The sequence below is a fragment of the Pleuronectes platessa genome, chromosome 3, assembly GCF_947347685.1.
Source record: "Pleuronectes platessa chromosome 3, fPlePla1.1, whole genome shotgun sequence".
Taxonomy (NCBI): Eukaryota; Metazoa; Chordata; class Actinopteri; order Pleuronectiformes; family Pleuronectidae; genus Pleuronectes; species Pleuronectes platessa.
The window spans coordinates 5,361,345-5,380,684 of NC_070628.1; the positions used below are offsets into that span (position 1 = coordinate 5,361,345).

General features: G+C 42.8%; 1 protein-coding gene across 2 annotated transcripts in view; it reads right to left on the reverse strand.

The window, feature by feature from the left end:
* LOC128435137 (uncharacterized) overlaps positions 1 to 19,340 on the reverse strand; it is a 30,359-nt gene continuing 11,019 nt past the window's right edge. For both annotated transcript variants that reach the window (XM_053417926.1, XM_053417927.1), the window contains exons 14-65: positions 18,851 to 19,053; positions 18,656 to 18,765; positions 17,968 to 18,083; positions 17,704 to 17,874; positions 17,588 to 17,619; positions 17,002 to 17,099; positions 16,842 to 16,864; positions 16,701 to 16,722; positions 16,589 to 16,613; positions 16,426 to 16,510; positions 16,185 to 16,331; positions 15,872 to 16,083; positions 15,379 to 15,479; positions 15,153 to 15,271; positions 14,872 to 15,048; positions 14,758 to 14,789; positions 14,570 to 14,667; positions 13,984 to 14,006; positions 13,873 to 13,894; positions 13,743 to 13,770; positions 13,579 to 13,663; positions 13,327 to 13,473; positions 12,593 to 12,804; positions 12,374 to 12,477; positions 12,069 to 12,187; positions 11,815 to 11,970; positions 11,451 to 11,665; positions 11,213 to 11,298; positions 10,669 to 10,805; positions 10,450 to 10,575; positions 10,176 to 10,366; positions 9,575 to 9,663; positions 8,714 to 8,841; positions 8,471 to 8,598; positions 8,240 to 8,357; positions 7,723 to 7,941; positions 7,457 to 7,627; positions 7,022 to 7,171; positions 6,870 to 6,934; positions 6,648 to 6,777; positions 6,471 to 6,556; positions 5,766 to 5,895; positions 5,026 to 5,216; positions 4,450 to 4,540; positions 4,203 to 4,332; positions 3,928 to 4,118; positions 3,026 to 3,187; positions 2,807 to 2,943; positions 2,397 to 2,539; positions 2,207 to 2,301; positions 731 to 1,583; positions 1 to 563 (exon numbers count right to left, since the gene is read on the reverse strand). In XM_053417926.1, coding sequence (XP_053273901.1) covers positions 475 to 563; positions 731 to 1,583; positions 2,207 to 2,301; positions 2,397 to 2,539; positions 2,807 to 2,943; positions 3,026 to 3,187; positions 3,928 to 4,118; positions 4,203 to 4,332; positions 4,450 to 4,540; positions 5,026 to 5,216; positions 5,766 to 5,895; positions 6,471 to 6,556; positions 6,648 to 6,777; positions 6,870 to 6,934; positions 7,022 to 7,171; positions 7,457 to 7,627; positions 7,723 to 7,941; positions 8,240 to 8,357; positions 8,471 to 8,598; positions 8,714 to 8,841; positions 9,575 to 9,663; positions 10,176 to 10,366; positions 10,450 to 10,575; positions 10,669 to 10,805; positions 11,213 to 11,298; positions 11,451 to 11,665; positions 11,815 to 11,970; positions 12,069 to 12,187; positions 12,374 to 12,477; positions 12,593 to 12,804; positions 13,327 to 13,473; positions 13,579 to 13,663; positions 13,743 to 13,770; positions 13,873 to 13,894; positions 13,984 to 14,006; positions 14,570 to 14,667; positions 14,758 to 14,789; positions 14,872 to 15,048; positions 15,153 to 15,271; positions 15,379 to 15,479; positions 15,872 to 16,083; positions 16,185 to 16,331; positions 16,426 to 16,510; positions 16,589 to 16,613; positions 16,701 to 16,722; positions 16,842 to 16,864; positions 17,002 to 17,099; positions 17,588 to 17,619; positions 17,704 to 17,874; positions 17,968 to 18,083; positions 18,656 to 18,765; positions 18,851 to 19,053 — 6,918 coding nt within the window. In that variant the 3' untranslated portion in view covers positions 1 to 474. The remainder of the gene's footprint in view (positions 564 to 730; positions 1,584 to 2,206; positions 2,302 to 2,396; positions 2,540 to 2,806; positions 2,944 to 3,025; positions 3,188 to 3,927; positions 4,119 to 4,202; positions 4,333 to 4,449; positions 4,541 to 5,025; positions 5,217 to 5,765; positions 5,896 to 6,470; positions 6,557 to 6,647; positions 6,778 to 6,869; positions 6,935 to 7,021; positions 7,172 to 7,456; positions 7,628 to 7,722; positions 7,942 to 8,239; positions 8,358 to 8,470; positions 8,599 to 8,713; positions 8,842 to 9,574; positions 9,664 to 10,175; positions 10,367 to 10,449; positions 10,576 to 10,668; positions 10,806 to 11,212; positions 11,299 to 11,450; positions 11,666 to 11,814; positions 11,971 to 12,068; positions 12,188 to 12,373; positions 12,478 to 12,592; positions 12,805 to 13,326; positions 13,474 to 13,578; positions 13,664 to 13,742; positions 13,771 to 13,872; positions 13,895 to 13,983; positions 14,007 to 14,569; positions 14,668 to 14,757; positions 14,790 to 14,871; positions 15,049 to 15,152; positions 15,272 to 15,378; positions 15,480 to 15,871; positions 16,084 to 16,184; positions 16,332 to 16,425; positions 16,511 to 16,588; positions 16,614 to 16,700; positions 16,723 to 16,841; positions 16,865 to 17,001; positions 17,100 to 17,587; positions 17,620 to 17,703; positions 17,875 to 17,967; positions 18,084 to 18,655; positions 18,766 to 18,850; positions 19,054 to 19,340) is intronic.

Sequence of the window (19,340 nt, forward strand, 5' to 3'; positions counted from 1 at the left end):
TGTTTTTGAAGTCATCGATAAATAATAAGTCTTTTATTATTAATCTCATAAAACTCACAGGAAAGAGAGTGCCGTCTCGAAATTGATACACAACAGTGAGGATTACAGAAGAAGAAATGCAGCAGAAACTTTCACCTTCATTTTTTTATATAGTTTAACCTTCATTTCAATAATTAAAACAAATTTAGTTTCAGGGGAAAAAGGTAAAAAGAGTAAAAAATGTGTAAATGTAATGATCTGGTACCGTCATATAAAAGGGTTGAGAGCAAATAATCTTCCTACTGAGAATAGAATATATTATTTACATTTACTGTGTTTTAAGCAATGTAACGTAATATGCAGACATTCTATGACCTCAGCTGGCTCATCATTCATTTATATTAGAGAGAAATAAAAACATTGTTTCATCATATTTTTCACTTAACCAGTCTAGTCTGTGAATTTCATATAACCAGCCGCGTCAGTGGAGGCTCCTCACACCACAAGGTGCTGAGAAGCGATGAAGAGCACCAGGAGGAAGAAGAGGGAGAAGCCAGCGTCTGCTCGGAGGCGGGAGCCGTGGGCTAAACACAGAAAACACAAGAGATCAGCAGTCAGTAAAGAGTTCCTGATTATATATCTAATTTATAATTTATTTAACATAAGCAGTGTAGCCACGAGTTCAAGTGAGACGATCATTGACAGTTTTTTGAATATTGTTTTAACTTCATCCGACAGTTCCGCTGCTCACCTGTGGTGGTAGCAGAAGTCGTAGTGGTGCTGGTGGTTCCTGGCACAGTGGTGGATGAAGATGATGATGTTGGAGATGATGAGGATGTGTCTGAGGATGAGGATGTTGCTGATGTTGCTGCTGAGGATGTTGCTGATGATGAGGTTGTAGCTACTGAGGATGTTGGTGATGATGAGGTTGTAGCTACTGAGGATGTTGGTGAAGATGAGGTTGTAGCTACTGAGGATGTTGGTGAAGATGGTGTTGTAGCTACTGAGGATGTTGGTGAAGAGGAGGTTGTAGCTACTGAGGATGTTGCTGATGATGAGGTTGTAGCTACTGACGATGTTGGTGAAGAGGAGGTTGTTGCGACTGAGGATGTTGGTGAAGAGGAGGCTGTAGCTACTGAGGACGTTGGTGAAGAGGAGGTTGTAGCTACTGAGGACGTTGGTGAAGAGGAGGTTGTAGCTACTGAGGACGTTGGTGAAGAGGAGGTTGTAGCTACTGAGGACGTTGGTGATGATGAGGTTGTAGCTACTGAGGACGTTGGTGAAGATGAGGTTGTTGCTACTGAGGACGTTGGTGATGATGAGGTTGTAGCTACTGAGGACGTTGGTGATGATGAGGTTGTAGCTACTGAGGACGTTGGTGATGATGAGGTTGACGCGCTGCTTGAGACGGTGGTGGCTGTGGTAGGGTTGGTGGTCGTGGTGTCGGTGGTAGCCCTCCCACCCGTAAGTCCCAGTGACAAGGTATCAAGGTCTGATTGGAGCCGACTACTGGTCCAGGCCTGAACCACGGTTTGGTTCTCATAGGACTTCAGATCTGCCACGTTGCTGCCAAGAAGACCTTGAACGTCACTAACGGTCAGACTCTGTGGAGAGAGGAGCAGGGAAATGTTCATCTTGAGTCCAAAGGACCACTGGTCATAATTGTTCAGTTCTGTGAGTCCACTGTGACCTTGACCTTTGACCTTTGACCACCCAAATCTAATCAGTTAATCTGTGAGTCTAAGTGAACATTAGTGACCAACTTGAAGTGTTATTAAAAGTGTTCTTTGGTCCTATTTGGTGTTTTGGCCAATTCCACTGTAGGTGTTACTGATATGCCACATTCACAAGAACATGAGGTCACTGTGACCTTGACCTTTGACTTTCAACCCCGGAAATATAATCAGTTTTTTTTAAGTTTCTCAGTGAAGTTTTGTGCCAAATGTGAAGAAATCCCCTCAAGGAATTTGTGAGATATTGTGTTCACAAGGCAAAAAAATATTTGTTTTTGTCACACTGACCTTAACATTTCCAATTTATTCATGACGTTTCCGCTTCATTTTCAAAACAATCTTCCTCTGCTAATTTAACTCTATGGAGACGGCAGTATTTTGTGAGTTACGACAGAAACAGAGAACTAGAGTTCAATAACCCCTCTATAAAAACCTCAAAAAGAAATACAATAACACACAAACACACACACACAGACTCACAACACACAACTGACCGTTACGATGCTCTCATTCAGAGTGGTGAAGGTGGGCACGTCCATGCTGACATTGGAGGTCACCAATGTTTGGATATACGCACGCGTAGTGCCCCCTGCAGGATGGGAAAGAAATGTCATTCTCAATTTTTTTTATTCTCCTGGCACTATGTTTGTGTGTGTGTGTGTGTGTGTGTGTGTGTCCTCCCACCAAGATAAGCAGAAATTAGCTGGTAGGTGGTTAGAGGGACGGCGGTTGAGCGGGTGGTTGTTGTGAACGCTTGTAAGGCGATGGTGAACAGTTCCTCCTTCTTCTCTGTGGAGCAGGTGGACACATCGAGGGCGTTGGCTTCTCTGCAAGACACAAACATGCCGAGTAAGAGACGAGACACCGGGGGGGGGGGGGGGGGGGGGTGAGAGCAGCCGGGTTCAGGAGTGTGAGTGGCAAGGGCTAGAAAACCATAACAAAATAAATGGAATAAAAGTATCCTTAAATATTCATGCAACAACAAAGATTCAGGGGGACCGGACCTTTTCTTTTCTGTCAGGACGTCCGGTCAATGGAACAACTTTTTCTGAATTCATTTGTTATCTTAAGGTCACACGGCCATGACTTCTTACTTTAGGCTTTGCGGGGAGATGTTCTTCAAAACGTCGACGTCCAGTGCGCACAGGTTGGCTCCTCCGATGGTGTTGAGCTCCGCGCTGCCGAGGGCGTTCCCTGCGTTGCTCAGGTAGTTGGAGATGACGGCCTTGGCCTGGACCACAAGGAACGAGCACACATGAGAACACAGGCAATGGGCGTACTCGTGATGCACTGAACTGAACTGGTTTGCTCACCAGGCTCGTGTTCCAGACCCCATCAGACGAGTCCATCAGAGCATACAGCGTGTCGACCTCAGTGATGCTCCACCTGCTTATGTGGCTGACGGTGGCCACACGAGACGCTGGACCCAACATCTGAACCTGATCCTCAGGGATGGTGGCGTTGTCACCGTACGCCTGTAAACGTGTGAGAATAAAGAATCAGACTTCATCACCTAATGGAGAATCAGCCACGATGAATTACGACATGAGCATGTAGGCAAAGTGGACATGTGTTCAGGGCCCTGGAGCCAACAGGGGCCCTTCACCTGAAGATGTGTCATTAACTCCATCTAGAAGGTTTGAGTGTTTGTAGGATTACACAAAACTACCAATCAGATCACTCTGAAACTTTTTGGTGCAGATCTAGGAATATTTTATCCTTCACTTTCTTTAACCTTGCGAGATAGTGACGATGATCCGTCCATGAGAGTCTACCACTTATGACCTCAGCTAACAAGGATATGTTCTCATCTGCATATTTTACTTTTGTTAGCAGGAATACGCAAAAACTCCCCAGCACATTACCACGGAACTTGGTGGAAGGATGTGATAAGAGTCTGAGAAGTAACTATTGAAGTTTGGTGTGGATCAGTAGAAAGGGGCAGATCCAGAACAGGCCCTTTAACCTTGTGCGTCAGGACGTTTTTTAAGATTGTCATTGATTTCTCAGTAAATAATTCATGGATCTTGATGTAAAAATGCTGTGTATGGAATTTGGTGAAAGATCTAGAACTAGTTACTTTGTGGCTTATACTGTTTAAATTCTTTGCGCTTTATACTGATTCTAGTTAGACGTTAGTGGCTCTGTACTAGATTTGATGTTTCTTTATGTGAACTCTCGTAAACTTGATATCCAAACGATCACACCCTCCTACCTCATGCAGCCTGAGGAGAACGATGGCGAGGAACTCCTCATCGTCCACCTTCTCAGTGAGGGCTTCCAGGTTTCCTTTAACAGTCGCCGCACTGAGGCAGCAGTTGAACTGGGTCACGTCGTCATAATCGAAGGGGAATGTCTCTCTGCTAATGGTCACATGAGTGATCGTTCCCGAAGTGCATTCCGATTCTGTAAACACGCGAAGATCATAATTAAAATAACAAAATCCTGAAGAGAAAAACAAATTCCAGAGACAATAAACAAGAGGCTGACCTATGGATCGCTTTGTCTTCTTTTTGATGGACTTTCTGATCTGTTTCTTCATCGTCCTCCTCTTCCCTCTGCTCACTCCGTTACTCTTCAGGATTTTCCGGAAGTACTTCAAGAAGTTGCGCTTCGTTTTCTGCTCGCAGGAATCAAACAGACGTCTCAAAAACCAAACACCATCAACTGAAGTCCATCACTGAACCTTTAAAGTCACCTCATCCACTGAATAACGACATGTTCACGTGACTCTTACCTTGTCAAATTGATCGTAGAAAGTTGAGGTCATATACAGCGGTATCATGCCGAGGTCCTGCAGAGTTTGTAGATCCCATGTAGACGTCTCTCTGTAAAAGAGAGTGTAAAAAGAGGCTATCACGCCTGAAAGCAACAGGAAGAAGAAACTCTGTGGACGAGGACCAACAATAAACAACGTGTTTCATCCTTAAAGGTTCAGGGTGTAGAATTTAGTGACATCTAGTGGTTAGATTGCATGTTGCAGCTGAGGACCCCAAACCTCACCCTCACCTTTCAAACAGGAAACAGAACCTGTAGAAACCTTCAGTCGTCATAAAAACTCAAAAGTTTTAGATTGTCCAGTTTGGACGACTGTAAAAAACATGGCGGCCTCCGTAGAGAGGACCCGCTTCTGATATAAATATGAAGTATTTAAATATAAAAGGACCAGCAATTCGTAAACTTTAGACTAAACACACAGGTGAAATACATCACTAGGATTATTGTATATCCAGTTTAATCCTTTCACCTCAATCTGACACACTGGACCATTAAAACCAGTCAGGACAGAGCTGTATCGGTGCTGTTCACGTACCCGTACGGGGTTTTCCCGCTCAGCAACAGGGACTGAGCTGCAGAGGCCTGAGCGTCGGTGAGGTCCGGGCAGGTCTTGAGTATTTCCAAAATGGACGGGTCCGAGTTCACGATGTAGGATCCATCCACACTGCAGCACATGTTTCCCAACACTTTTATGTTATCCTTCGTCAAACTTGTTGTTGTTATACCCTGAGAAAACAAAGGACAAGATTACGACCTTGACATTTACATTTTTTAACTTGTTAATACTTATATTTAGTCCTGAGGCTACCTAAATCTCCCATCAGTAAATTAAACAGTATAGCTGACAAGCACTGAGGTCCGGAGGGGTGGTACGTGAGAACAAGAATGTCCAAGTCAATTGCTACGGACATTTTATAGAAAGTTTTCCTTCCTTCTTTGGAAAATGTCTGGGAAATGTCTGAGTGAGCCCATGTGAGAAAACAGAAAGGAAACTCTCTCGAAAACTAACGGCGAGCAACAGGGTGTGTTTAGGACCATCATGTGACAAAGGTCAAACTGTACGAATACAATATCTTCGGATGAAAAAGAGGAGACGTCAACTTGGATAGACAATATGATTTGATATGTCCCGCCTCCTGCTGCTCTCCCAAGACGCCAAACCCTCGTAGGAATAAGCCAGGACCTAGGATGTTTTCTGCATATTTGGAATCACAATGTCCTTAGACTAAACCCCACGATGAGATCCGATGTTGTGTTTGTTGTTCGCCGACTCACCAGGCAGCTCCTGGCGTTGTCGAACAGAGCCGTGCGTTTGTAGCTGAGGTCGGAGGAGAAGACGGTGAAGTCTGCGTCCGCCAGCTCCTCAAAATACGACCTGCAGCTGGCCTGTGGCACCAGAGAGTAACTGCAGGGACAGAGAAACAGAAACAGTGACTCACTTGAACTGCATCTTAACCCCTTGTAGTTGAATGTCGCTAATTCGCCTCAAACCCCATTTTGGTCTTAATGCCGCCGAGGTGACGATTGTGCCTGATGGTGCAAATACTACACATACCAAGGAAGGTATTGGACGCACTCTGCCGCTATCTAGTGGTCGGAGTGGAAAATACAAACTAGCCCCTTGGGACTGTGCAGCAAAGTTATTTTGAGATATCAAGTTGTATTTGAAATACTGTGATGAGGGAACAGCAATTATTGTACAGAAACATATGTTGTAATTCAATTTCAAGCAAAAGCAGTCTCTACATACCTGAGACTGAAAAATTAGTTAAATTAAGGGTATGCCCCATTATGCCTAATGTCGCTAATTTGCCTCATACCCAAATTCTATTGTATATGCTATATAGAAATTAACAATCTCCAATTAATTTAGAATCTGTATGACAGCTAAAAACACAAATAATATATTTTTTTATATAATTGGAAATTAATTCAGGCATTTAGGGGTTAACCGGTTTCTAGCTTTAGTCCAAAACTCACTCGTAGTACAGAAGCACGTCCGGGGGATAGAGGGCGAAGCTGGTGGCGTCCGAGTCGCCTTTAATGTAGTTGTACATGCACGTCAGCTGTGGGGAGACGAGGAAAGAGTCACTTTCACCTTCATTGATGCAGGAAGCAGCGATTTCAAGCTTCAGGCTTCAAGGGGACGTCTCTCACCTGAGTCTCCACCAGTTTGACCTTCCTCTTGCCTTTTCTCCGACACGCTTTAATCAGCTTCTTGATCTGCACCGTTCTAACGCTCCTCACTCCGGTGCAGGTGAACCCTTGTAGCACAGAGGAGGACAAGCTACACACACACACACACACACACACACAGTTTGTATTTGTATGCACATACTGAAAATCATACAGGACATTTATTTCCCGACTGAAACTCACTTGTTTGCACCTCCCAGCATCGCAGTTGAAGTTTCCACAGCTATGACACTGAAGAATAACTCCACCTGATGGAAAACACGTGACATGTCATGACTGAGCGCTTGCGTGCTGCTTACACACACGTGTGTATTTCACGGGGTGCGTCGCTCTACCTGCTGCTTCTTCCATTTCTTCTTGTTGAGCTTTTTGATAACGCTGTCTTTGCCGGAGAGGCCCAGCAGCTGCACTGGAGGGATCTCAGTGGCCATTGCATCCGGAACATTCTCTATGATCGCCTCGCTGTTGCTGTTCACTGACACGATCTGAGGGGGAGACGGTGAATTCACGTCAGTCAGTTATGCATCATTAACTACACCTCGGTCCACCGGCCATTCAAATGTGGCCTGAATGGGTCTCCGGTGAAAATGCAAATAAACAAGTACATAAATTCTGCTCACAAGCCCAATAACCTTGAATCGGCTTATCCAAATTGTAAACGAGACATTTCATACTTTTGTAAAGACTTTTGGACAACATAAATAAAAAGCTGTTTATACTGATCAGCATCGTCTGCATGGATCCTGCGAGCCGAGATGTGACTTCTGTACCTGAGTGACGAAGACCTGCTGGACGATCTGCGGGGCGGTCATCAGGTTCACCAGGAAAGCAGAATTTTGACCCGAAATAATGAGCTCGGAGGCGTTGATGCTGGTGAACGCTGTGGTGGGACAACCCATAACCAGAGAGCCCAGCATGATCAACGTCGAGGAGCTGTTGATCTGGTGGGAGGAAGACGAAGGGGAACATGATGAAGAGGGTGATGGTAACATCTCAAATCAAACCACAGTGGAGTGAAGCAAACGGTGACAGTTACCTGCATTTGGCCTGACAACATAATGGCCTGGATGATGGCCCTGGCCTGACCCTCGTTCCAGCCCAGCACGGTGCTGAGGACGCTCAGCGACGCCAGCAGGACCTCCACACGGATTGAGTTGATCTGGTCCATGGACAGGCTGCTGGCCTCGTTCCCGAGGGAAGCGATATTCGTGGCGTCGAGGTTATCACCGAAGTTACCCGCCAACGCTGAAGAGATCTACCGGCAAAGAGAAAATGTATTCAGTTTACAGAGTTTCTTCACTGAACAGGTACAGGTCCTCATCATGGCAATCAGTCAACCCTCCACAAGAATCAGTCTACATACGTTTTCAGCGTGACCTTTGACCTTTGCTCACTAAAAACTAATCAGTTCATCTTTGAGTCCAAGTGACAACTGGTCCAAATTAAGGAAACTCCCTGAAGGCAGATTTGAGACATGATGTCCAAGAGGCCAAACTCGTGTTTATCTGAGTACTCCATGACCTTTGACCTTTGACTAACACGTCATGCTCTACCTGTGGATCCAGGTCTGTGCAGATGTCGGTCAGGTTCCTCAGCACTATGACACTCAGCTCCTCAGACAGCTGAGTGAACGCGGCCCCAGGAGCGGCACAGCGAAACACCGGAGGCAAACTGCAGAGAGAGAGAGAGAGAGAGAGAGAGAAAGAGAGAGAGAGAGAAGAAGGGATTTAGAGGAGAAGAACATCTGGAGGGTTTCACGACACGTTTCACAAGCTGAGGCTCACAGTATGGGGTTGAAGTTGCTCTCCTGCAGATACACAAGCTCCACGTAGTAGCTGGTGAAGTTGAGCTGAAACACCGAGTGGTTGAAGAGGGCGATGTTCTCCAGGTTCACGGTGAACACCTGGAGGACCTGCGGGGAGGAGGGAGGGCGATGAACTGAGCAGCAGATCTGAGCTTCATCGACCGATCCTCACTTGTTTCTTTACTGTTCAACCTGTGTCGTGGTTTCTAAACGAGTTCCGTACCTGCTGTGATCCGAACGCCTGGAGATCGGTCAGAGTGAGGGAAGGAGCGAAGGAGCCGATGTAGTCAGCGAACCAGGCTGTGGAGTTCAGCTCCGGGTCGCTGGAGTTATAACACCTGGGCACCGTCGCTACAACGGAGCATTATAAAGGTTTTAATTAGAGAAATTATAGCACATTACATTACATTTCATTTCATTTAACTGAAGCTTTTATCCAAAGCGACTTACAATAAGTGCATCAACCCCGAGGGTACAAACCCAGAACAACAAGAATCAAGAAAGTACAATTTCTTCAAAAATAAAGCAAAACTACAAAGTGCAAGGTATAGTTGGAAGAGGTATGTTTTTAGTTTGTGGAGAAAGATTTGTAAAGAAATTATATTGACATAAGTAAAACTAACTCTACAAATAGAACAAGACTGATTGAAATGTTTCCGCACCTTGACCATTTTGTTCAAGTCTGATATTAGTGGAAAAATAATGTTCAATACAAAACAATATCAGGGAACCCGTCTTTGTTTCTAATTGATTTAAGGAGAAACTAAAATATTAATATTTTCTGTTGTTTATCAAGGTCCGGGCAAAATAAGTCATATTCTTAAAAATAAAGCAATTCTGTAATTCTAGGCAATATTTGTCTATTTTTTTAATCATTTTCTGGTATGACTATGAAAAAATCATTTATTCGATCCTATGTAATACTAAAAACATCATAAATTATAAATCGAACCTATTGGACTTTGCATAAATCCATAAGTCTGTCGGTGGCAGATGAGGGATCAGGTTCATTGATCATTTCATTTAAAATAATTTACCTTATCTGATCTTATCTAGTCTCATGTGATTGGCTCTGCAGACTGACCTGAGTGGAGGTAGGACCTGATGCTGGTGAACACGTCTCCCCTCACAAAGTCCACAGCTGTGTAGTTGTAGTCGCCAAGAACTGAGATGCTGAAATAAAACAAAATGAAACCAAACACATTTTACCTAAAAATCTAAATTCACTTGATAACAGACGTAAAGAATTCATAATGTTGATTTCAATACACCTTCATGTTGATGATGAATTTAAACCCTTGAGAATCTTCTCATGAAAAGGCCAATAGGTGCTTATAAATGTGTATATTATCTGAAAAAGTAGAATAAAAGCACCAAAAGCTTTATTAACATGATCATATCTAGCTATTAACAGATAGATTTACATGTAATAGCTTTTACATAAGCAGGAAATTACATTTAAAGCTGCAGAATTGTATCACGTTTGTGGTTTATTAAGTATTTGGGCTGTTACTACGTCTGAAGGCAGATATACAGTTTGTACTGAGCCCTTCCAGATAAAAGGGGATATTTGCATTATATGTACTTGTATATGTAAATGTGTACTAAGTTTCTGCTTTTATATGCAATATATACTTATTATTGTATTCATGCATTTTTAAGAAACGTGTGTACATTGTACTCACACTTTTTGGAAGGCCAGACAGGTGGCGTTGTCTGTGGTGTCGGGGCTGATCAGAGTCTTTGTGAGGAATTCATAGTAGTTGTTGAGGCTTCGGTCAAACCAGGCGTTGACCTCTGACCTCTTGGAGCTGCTGAGAGCCATCGGCCAGACGCAAGGCAGCGTGGGTCGCCTCACCTCCACAGGGAGAGACTCCTGTAGAGAATACACACATGAACAAGGTTATATATCATAAACTCACTGAGGCTTCTTTGTGTACTTGTTTTTGTGGTACACACCTTCTCCAGGAACTCTAGTGTCTGGGTGTAGCTGTTGAAGAGGACACAGAGCTGCGCATCACTGTCGACGATGTCAGGGCGACGGAGGAAATCACCAAGATGTGACGGAGGCATGGAGTTCAGCAACTAGGAGAACAGGAGACAGGAAATAACTCATTCTCCTCATTTGGTTTCTACTCTCGTCTTCACACAGGCTTTCTATCATGTCTGGACGTCCACCTGTGGCATTTTGTCGTGAGGCATGAGCGACAGGAAGGTGGTCAGGTTGGGGAACTGGAATCCCATGAACCTGCTCTCCAGGAAGATGTAGTAGCTGTGGTTGTAGTTGTCGCCGTAGCATCGGAGAGGTGTTGGTCCTTGAATGAGAGAAAGTGAAAGAGCTGAAGTTAAAACCAGGAGTGAAGGTTTGGTTTCAGAGATGGTAAACGGGCGGATCCAGAACTCATTTTCTTCCAGAATCAGATTTAGAATCAGAAAGTATTTATTGCCAAGTAGGTTTATACCTACAAGGAATTTGCTCTGGTTATTGGTGCAGACAATGAACATAGAAACATAAAAACATAAAAACACAATAAATACAACACACATAAGAAAAGCAATAAAAAGAAACAATATATATTTACTCACTATTTACTTCTTATTAACTCCCTTTTTCTAATATTTATACAAAGTAACAATTATTTAGACATAAACATATCTAAATAAAATACATATATAATAGATAAAAGATATAAAAAGTGAAGTGAAAGTGTGATTCCTTTACCTCTGAGCATCTGAATGATGCTGCTGTGGATTTCGCCCTTCGTCTCATTGCTGAGAGACGAGATCGTTGAATTCAGTTCCATGACTCTGAAAATGAAACAATAAAGAATAAGTCGATGGATTTTTCTGTTTTCTGATACACAGTGGGCTCTAAGTCTGAGATCACTCTCCCACTAACTTGACTTTCACTTCAAACATTTAAAGAATAAGTCAAATGAATAATAAACATCGGGACATACCCCAGCTCCTCGATGCTGCAGTTCCTTCTGTTCATTATCGTGAAGTACGATTCAACGTGTCGCGGTAACAGACCCACCAGCAGCGGCGGCAGGCGGAGGAGGAGCCACGGCATCACAGCCGAGTCACTCACCGAGTCGCTGGAGAGGTCGGCTCGATCAAACACAACCTGCAACATGGCCGACCTCACCGGAGAGGGGATCATGTTCACGTGGGCCTTCAGAGGAAGAGAACAGATAGAGAAGAGATTAAAGGAAACAGGAACCACAGAGAAACGACTGGGTTGTAGTTTGACTTGATTTCGATTGACTTAAAAACCATTTAAAGTTATAATCTCAGGGGATTGAACACGTGAGGCTCACTCACCATGGCAGCAGGTGAGAACGTGTCAAAGAAAGCAGCGAGCTGTCGGCTGGGGACGTGTTCCATCACCATGTTGACCTGGGCAGCAGATCGGATCTGACCAGGGGTGGAGGACATCTGTGCCAGCTGTAGAACCGTCAGCTGAGGCAACGCTTCCAACTGCACGAGCACAGACACACACACATATATATATCACACAAACACAAACAACAGGTTGTATAGAGAATAATCAGGAGATCAGAGGGAGCAGGAGGTACCGCTGAGAAGTTGGCGTAGAGCATCTGAAGATCGGGGAACGAGAGGAGGTCGGAGAAACCTGCCAGGTTCTTCTGCAGCCATTCTCCAGAGCTGTTGGTGTTGAGGCTGCAGCTCGGGTCTGAAACACAAAACCACTAGTTCATTGAAAAAGCTTTTGAAGGTCAAAGGTCAAAGGTCAATGCAAGAGATGCAGCTGAGATCCAATGTCTCATTCATCACTACAGACATCACTAACTGATGTTGCTTCCAAACGTTAATCTTAACTTGAGCTCTTTTTCTTTCTGGTGACATTGTGATCAAGTACCTTCAGTGTCGTTCCTGGTGAGGAAGACCTTGATGAAGTTTACGTAGACAGACCTCTGCCTGGCTAAAGTCATGTTGGGCCGGAGCTGACTCAGAATCTGCAGACTGAGTTAAAAAACAACAAGATAAATTCAGAGGGCGACAATATTCTGACAACTCAGATTTCTCTCATCGGAGCACAGAGGTTAAAGGTCACAGGAAACGTGTCGCTGCTGCTCACATGCGTTGGTAGGTGGTGCAGTTCAGTCCCTTCGTCACGACACATGACAGGAAGTCCGGGGACACCGCCGACAGGAGCGGGCGGAGTCGGCGGGCGAACCACAGCTGGACGAGGGCCGGGTGGTTGATGCTGATCATGTCTAAGACGTTCAATCGGATCTCTCGTATTGAATCCAGAACCAGGGACAACGCAGGATTTCTGGGGTCCAGAGTCTGAAAGAAAGGGTATTAAAAACTCTCTCAGTACGATAGACTGTGTATAAATACTGAGGATATGATGATCTATCGGTAAATAAACGCAGCCTGCTCCATGTTAGTGGACGGGACTTGGACTAAAAACTAAAAAAGTCATAGTAATCGTCAAATAAAGTTTTCTTGAAGATGGTTTCTGTCATTTTTGTAAACATTTCCAGTAAATTTAGTTTTAATTTGTTATCTGATGATATGAAAACAGGCTGAGACGTCACTACTTAACAGACTCTGGTTCCAAATTATTTATAAAAGAAAGATGGCTGCACCCATATCCACATTTTTGTTTCAGTTTTGAAGGAAGTGGAAATAAGTCATCCTTCTTTACTGACAGCTTATGGTCGATACAAAAGGAAATTATTATTTTAACAAATCCAAAAACACACACACTTGGACACAGAGTTTGATATATTGTGAAACTTTTGTGCATTTTTACGATGTGCGTGACTGTGATTGGTACAAATGAGGAGAACGGCTGTTTGGTACCTTGTTGGCGAGAAGATCCAGAGCTCCATCGAGCACGTGGGAAGCTTTGGAGAGGAGCAGCTTCCAGACGGGTCGGGATCCGCTGGAGTTTGACGAGCGGCTGCACATCAGCAGAGCAGCCAGATGTTCTGCGGTCAGCGCTGACAGCTGTGTGATGGAAGAGCAGGACGACAACAGGTGAGAAACAGTGCACACCGACAGACTGTGGCTGTTTTGAGATCAGCTTTTAGGATCTTTATATCGTGATCTTACCGAGGCACAAGCAAATTCCTCGACGGCGAAGTCACACAGACGTCCGTCCAAGTTTCCGCTGGAGAGAAGCAGCTGCAGCCCGGTGCTGTGGTTCAAAGGATTTGAGAATTATTAATATATTTAATTTATAAACATGATCATATTTGGTGTTTTCTGGAGCTCACCTGTTCACTCCTCTACAAATGTCGGTTTCTGTTGAGAAAACAGACAAAAAAACAAATTAAATCAGGTTGATGATGAAAATTTAAATATTTGATTATTTTAAATATTTATTTCACAAACTGAGGAACTTACCATTTGTTATAGTGACGCTGCACTGTGGGAAGAAGGTTGAGATGGTTATTGGACTTTTATCATTAAATAATGAGAAAAATATTAAGAACATACAAAAACACATTTACTTACATTTCCACTGTATATGATGCAATCTATAAAAACACAGATCAAGGATAATTAAAATGCATTGATGTGATAACTTCACATTAAGGAAACGTAATAATGGGGGGAAAAAAATCATGTACGAGGAATAAAAGAAAAACTTTAAATTTTAAAGCTCAGTCTTGATAATGAAAATGATTCTGGTTCATACACAGTGTTTCTAATTTCCCATGGAAGAATTAATGTGTCTTGGTTAAATTAATCTTATATTTTTAGAGGATCTATGAGTTTGATTGAATTTAATAAGAACGTTGGCGGAGGTGTGTGCGCTACTGAGAGGAATTCTAGTTTGCGATTGTGCTTCATCCTCATGATGAATTGAGATCCCAACATTTTATTATATTCCAATTTATTAGGGTGAATTTTTGGGGATAGGATCCAAAAAAACAATAAGAACTGGAATAATTCCATTTCAATGACTTGTGCAGTCATAATAAAAAAACTGGAAATGTCTTAAAGTAAAAAAGTAGAAAGTATGAAAGTAAAGTTTGAGGCGAAAGGATCAAAATATCCTTTTGTGTGAGTTAATATGATTTGACAGTCTGTTTCTCACCTGGTGGAAGGTGCTTGGACAAGACCACCTTGCTGTAGGTGATGTTTGAAGCTACATCAGGAGAAACTTCAGTCAGGGCCATGTCCACTCTGGTGAACCTGGAACACCAACACATGTGGAGTTAACATCTAAACGCCTCAATTATTAATGTGAAAACCCCAACATACTGTAATCAGACATGAACTTACAGTGTAATGAACGATGAGCAGGACAGATTTCCCTTGAAAAGCAGAGAACACAGATGATTATTTTAAGAAGCGGTGAAGAAGGTTTCTGAAGGCAAAGATCCGGGCTCTGTTTACCTTTTGGAGGAACACGTTGAGGAAGAACAAGAACTCTGGAATTTTGTTTTGCTCGGGAGCCTCCGTCAGGAAATCAAACAGCTGATTGATGATGAGCTCTTTGTCCCGGAGTGAAGGACGAGTCGACACCAGCAGCTCCGCGCTCTGCTTTGGAGTCAGGAGGCGCAGGGCCTCAATCTAGAAAGACCGAAAGGAAGGAAGAAGAAGTTTACAACAGCTGGAAATAACAAAGCAGTAACAGGATTGGTTAATTCTTTTAGATCTTTGCTATTTGCCCTTACAGCGTTGAAGCGTGGGTTGAGATCCAGAAGCTCCGTAATAGACAAGAACGCAGAAAATGGGCCGAGATTCTTCTTGAGCCACTCTGTGCTGTTTCCGGAGCCGTTCACACAACCTGGACCTGGAGCAGCACGGAGATAAAGAGATGCATGTGAAGGCGTTAACACATTTCTGTACAGACTTCCTGAAAGCAGTCGCAGCTTTATGGTGATTCGGGGCAGCCGGTACCTGAGTGTGGTTGTGACAGGAGAGGGAGGATGAAGTTCTTCAAGACCACGTGCTGCTGTTTTAGGGTCATGTGATCAAAATGGTGGATAAACACCTGCAGTCTGACGATAGAATCACACACAGAGAAGAGTAAGGTTGATTTCCCTCGCTGGGATCGTCACAAGGGTCAAACATCTCACATCATAACACAGAATCTTCAATCTTCTTCAATCCAAGATAAATTACTTTGCTGGTGTGAGGCCCTCGTGACCTTAACCTTTGACCTTTGACCAACCAAATCCAATCAGTTAATATCTGAATCCAACTGAGCATTTGTGCCAAATTTGAAAGGATTACTTAAGGGCGTTTTTAAGATAACGTGTTCACAAGGCAAAGGTTTGACCCTCTAAATTTCGAATCAGTTCATCTTTGAGGCCAAGTGAATGTGTGTACTGAATTTAAAGGCATTCCCTCAAAGTGTTCACAAGGATAGGAAGCACGGATGATTACTCACATCTGCTGGTAGGACTGACAGCTGAGGTTCCTGTGGCCCAGGCAGCGGAGGAACCTCACAGACGCAGACGGCAGGAAGGCGCTCAGGCGTCCGGAGAACCACTTCCTGATCTCACTGCTGTTCCTCAGCTGCTCGTCAGTCAGCAGCGACACTCGGATCTCTCCGATCACGTCCAACACCTCCAACGCTGACGGACCCAACATGGTCATCGACTGCGAGCGAGAACGTTTGGGTTAAATCAGGAGAAACTTCCTTCGAGCTCATTTCAGGTGTTGAACATTTGAATCATCGTTAGGTTTAAAAAGCGACTCACGGCGTTGGCCAGCAGGTCCAGAGCCGGGTCCAGGATGTTGGAGAGTTTCGTGAGCAGCATCTTCCACAGCGTTTTGGAGTGGCTGCTGTTTCCAGGCAGGTCACACTTCAGCAGAGACGCCAGCTGATTGGCTGTGAAGTCCTCCAGCTGCACGCCAGACACAGTCATTTAGTTTATTTAGCCACAGGCAGCAAGTTGCACAAATACCACATATTTATTTTATTCCAAATTTTCGACTCACCTTTGCACATGCATATTTCTCCAGGGTAAAATTACAGGAGACGTACACAGAGGTGGAAGTGCTCAAGTGAAACTCCAGGTCCGAGCTGAGAAAAACGACAAATACACATCAGAGACGGCTCCAGCGGTTCTGTTATAAACATATAATAATATAATATGAATACCTGTTGACTCGGCTGCAGTGTGAGGCTGTGAAAAGAAAAACATCAAGTTAAACTCTCAAAGCACTTAAAATGATGTCATGAGTGATAAATGGTATGAAAACTGAGTTCTTACCATTGAAGTGAGTAACTGGGCACTGGGGATGAAAGATGAAATACATTCAAATTAAAATATTGCAAGATCAGTACAAAATAATAAAGTAATGAATTAATTAATTGGAAATATAATTTAAGCCAATTTAATAAGAGATCTCACCGTGATGTTGGCTGGAACACATTCTGCTCAAACAGACACACAAAACACTCAGTTAACACTAGACAATAAAATGTAATTAAGAAAAATGTAAATACAAATAAAAGCTTGAATTGTATTTGTGAGTTAATTGTGAGTGTATGTGTTAAAAAGTGAGACTGACCCTCTGGAGCAACTCTAATCAGTTGGTCTATTCCAGCCCAGAGGACCGGCTCGATGTCCGGAGGAAGAGACGGAACGGCCTCGTACAGTCGCACAAAACTGACCAAGAAGAAACACAAACATTTAACTAGAACCCTGATAGCTCATCAAAACTACACAACTTTTTGAATTTGTTGATTAAATATAGAAAAAGATCCATGACCAAACTTTCTACAAACTTTTATTAAAATCTTATCACAACGTTTTGAGATACTGTCCCGAAAAACCCACAAACAGATGAAGAAATAGTTAATAATAATAGGTATAAATTCATAATAAGTACATTTATACAGCGATTCTCAAGCTTTTGAGTATTGTATCGATAAAACCTTTTTTTTCTATTTCACGCCTGAACTTTCTCTATTCATTTACCTTAAGTTAATCCATAATTAAATTCAATATTGTGACATAAAAGTACATGTATTTATGTCATGGCTCACATGGTAAACAAATCTTATCTTATAAATATAACCCTCTTGATATCGTAATCATATTTCAGCTAACTTGAAGAATAATATCATGGAAGTTATTAAAGTAAAAGTACTCACATTTGTTTGAAGACATCACAGGAGGTATTGACCTGAGAAATTAAATACTTTAATCATATATCAGCACAGCGACAGTTATCGGTGCAGGATGGTGGATGTGGTGGATGAGAGTTTACCATCATGGCGAGCTGAGGCAGGTGTTCTAAGACCCCTGCAAACTGTTCAGGAGACCCCATCAGGAAGTCAAACACCCGGTCGATGACGACATCTTGGCTCGGAGGAGTCCTGAGCGGCACCAGCAGCATCTCTGTTATTTGTTTTGGCGTGAGGAGGTGAAGAACCTCCAGCTGATCACAGGACAGGAGACAAGTCTACAGGTTACTACACAGCTTCACTCCAGCAGTACTTCAGCAGACAAAGTATTTACTGGATGTTCTTACTCCAGTGAAGTTTGGGTTCAGCTTGTAGAAGTCAGTGATGTAGGCGAATCTGGAGAAGAAGCCAAAGGTCTTCTTCAGCCACTCTGCGCTGCTATTGGCTGTGAGGCAGCTTGGATCTGAAACACGAGCACAGAAATTCATTCATAGATTTTAAATGAACCAGATTACATCATCATTTCGTTCTTGATGAAGTGGAAGTACTTGTATTTAAATTGAATATTTCCGTTTCATTCAACATACTAATTTCTACTTTATCAGTTATTTTACGTAGAAAACACGATAAATAGAAAAAAATAAAATAATAATAATTTTAGAAATTGCATCATTATCATACATCAGCCTATTGTTATAATCACTGCAACTCAAACAGTGATATGCTGCTTTAAAATATAATCTAATTTAATAATACTTATTAAGTACTGGAAGTATAAAAAGCAGCTAAAATTGGCTCCATATTAAATAACTAGACACTCAAATGATACATATTACTGTATCAGCAATCAAAATAATACAATAAACTATTTTGTATGTTTTTGATACACAAGTAAAAGTATCTTTTACACTGTGTTTTTTAACTGTTTTTGCTCAGGAAAAGATTTAAATACATCTATCTATAAATCCAATTAAATGCTGGATGAAAATATGAAAAATGTCTTTAACTCCGTATGAAGATCATCAGCTTGCTCACCAGAGGTCTGTTTATTCAGCAGCGAGGGGTAGATGAAGTTGTGATAGATTGTGTGACTGTACATTGGATCAGCCTCCAGGACACTCATGTAATTGCTGAGTTCTGCGACACTGGACATGGAGACACAAACACAAAATGACAATCACTACACTTGGGTACTGCACTGAAATGAGCAGCTCGGACCTGTGCACCCACATGGTTTGGAAGACGGGGCAGGAGAAGTTCTTGGTGCTGAGGCAGGCGAGGAGTGGGGGGGGCACGGCCGGCAGGAGGGGCATCAGCTTGACCTTGAACCAGAGCTTGATGAACTCCGGGTCCTGCAGGTGTTGCTGGGTCATAGACGGAGATTCCTCCTCAGAGAAGATCTTGCTAATGTCCGAGCCCAACTGGTTGAAGTCCTGTGGGGGGGGGGGGGGGGGACGCGAATTTTAGATTTAATTTCAAAATGCTGCGTAAATAAAAGGTTTTGGTGAAAGTTTTGTGTCTGTGATTGTCTATAAAGGCAAAAGAAATCTAAATAAATTTGTTTATTAAATGCAGCTTTATCAAAAACTATTTTTTAAAACGTAATTCAAACGTTAAACCCGAGCTTAAGGTTTAAATGCACAGTTGGAAAAAAAGACAGGAATTCTTCTTTCTACAATTGTTTGACACTAAATTATTATTAATATAATATATAATAGTA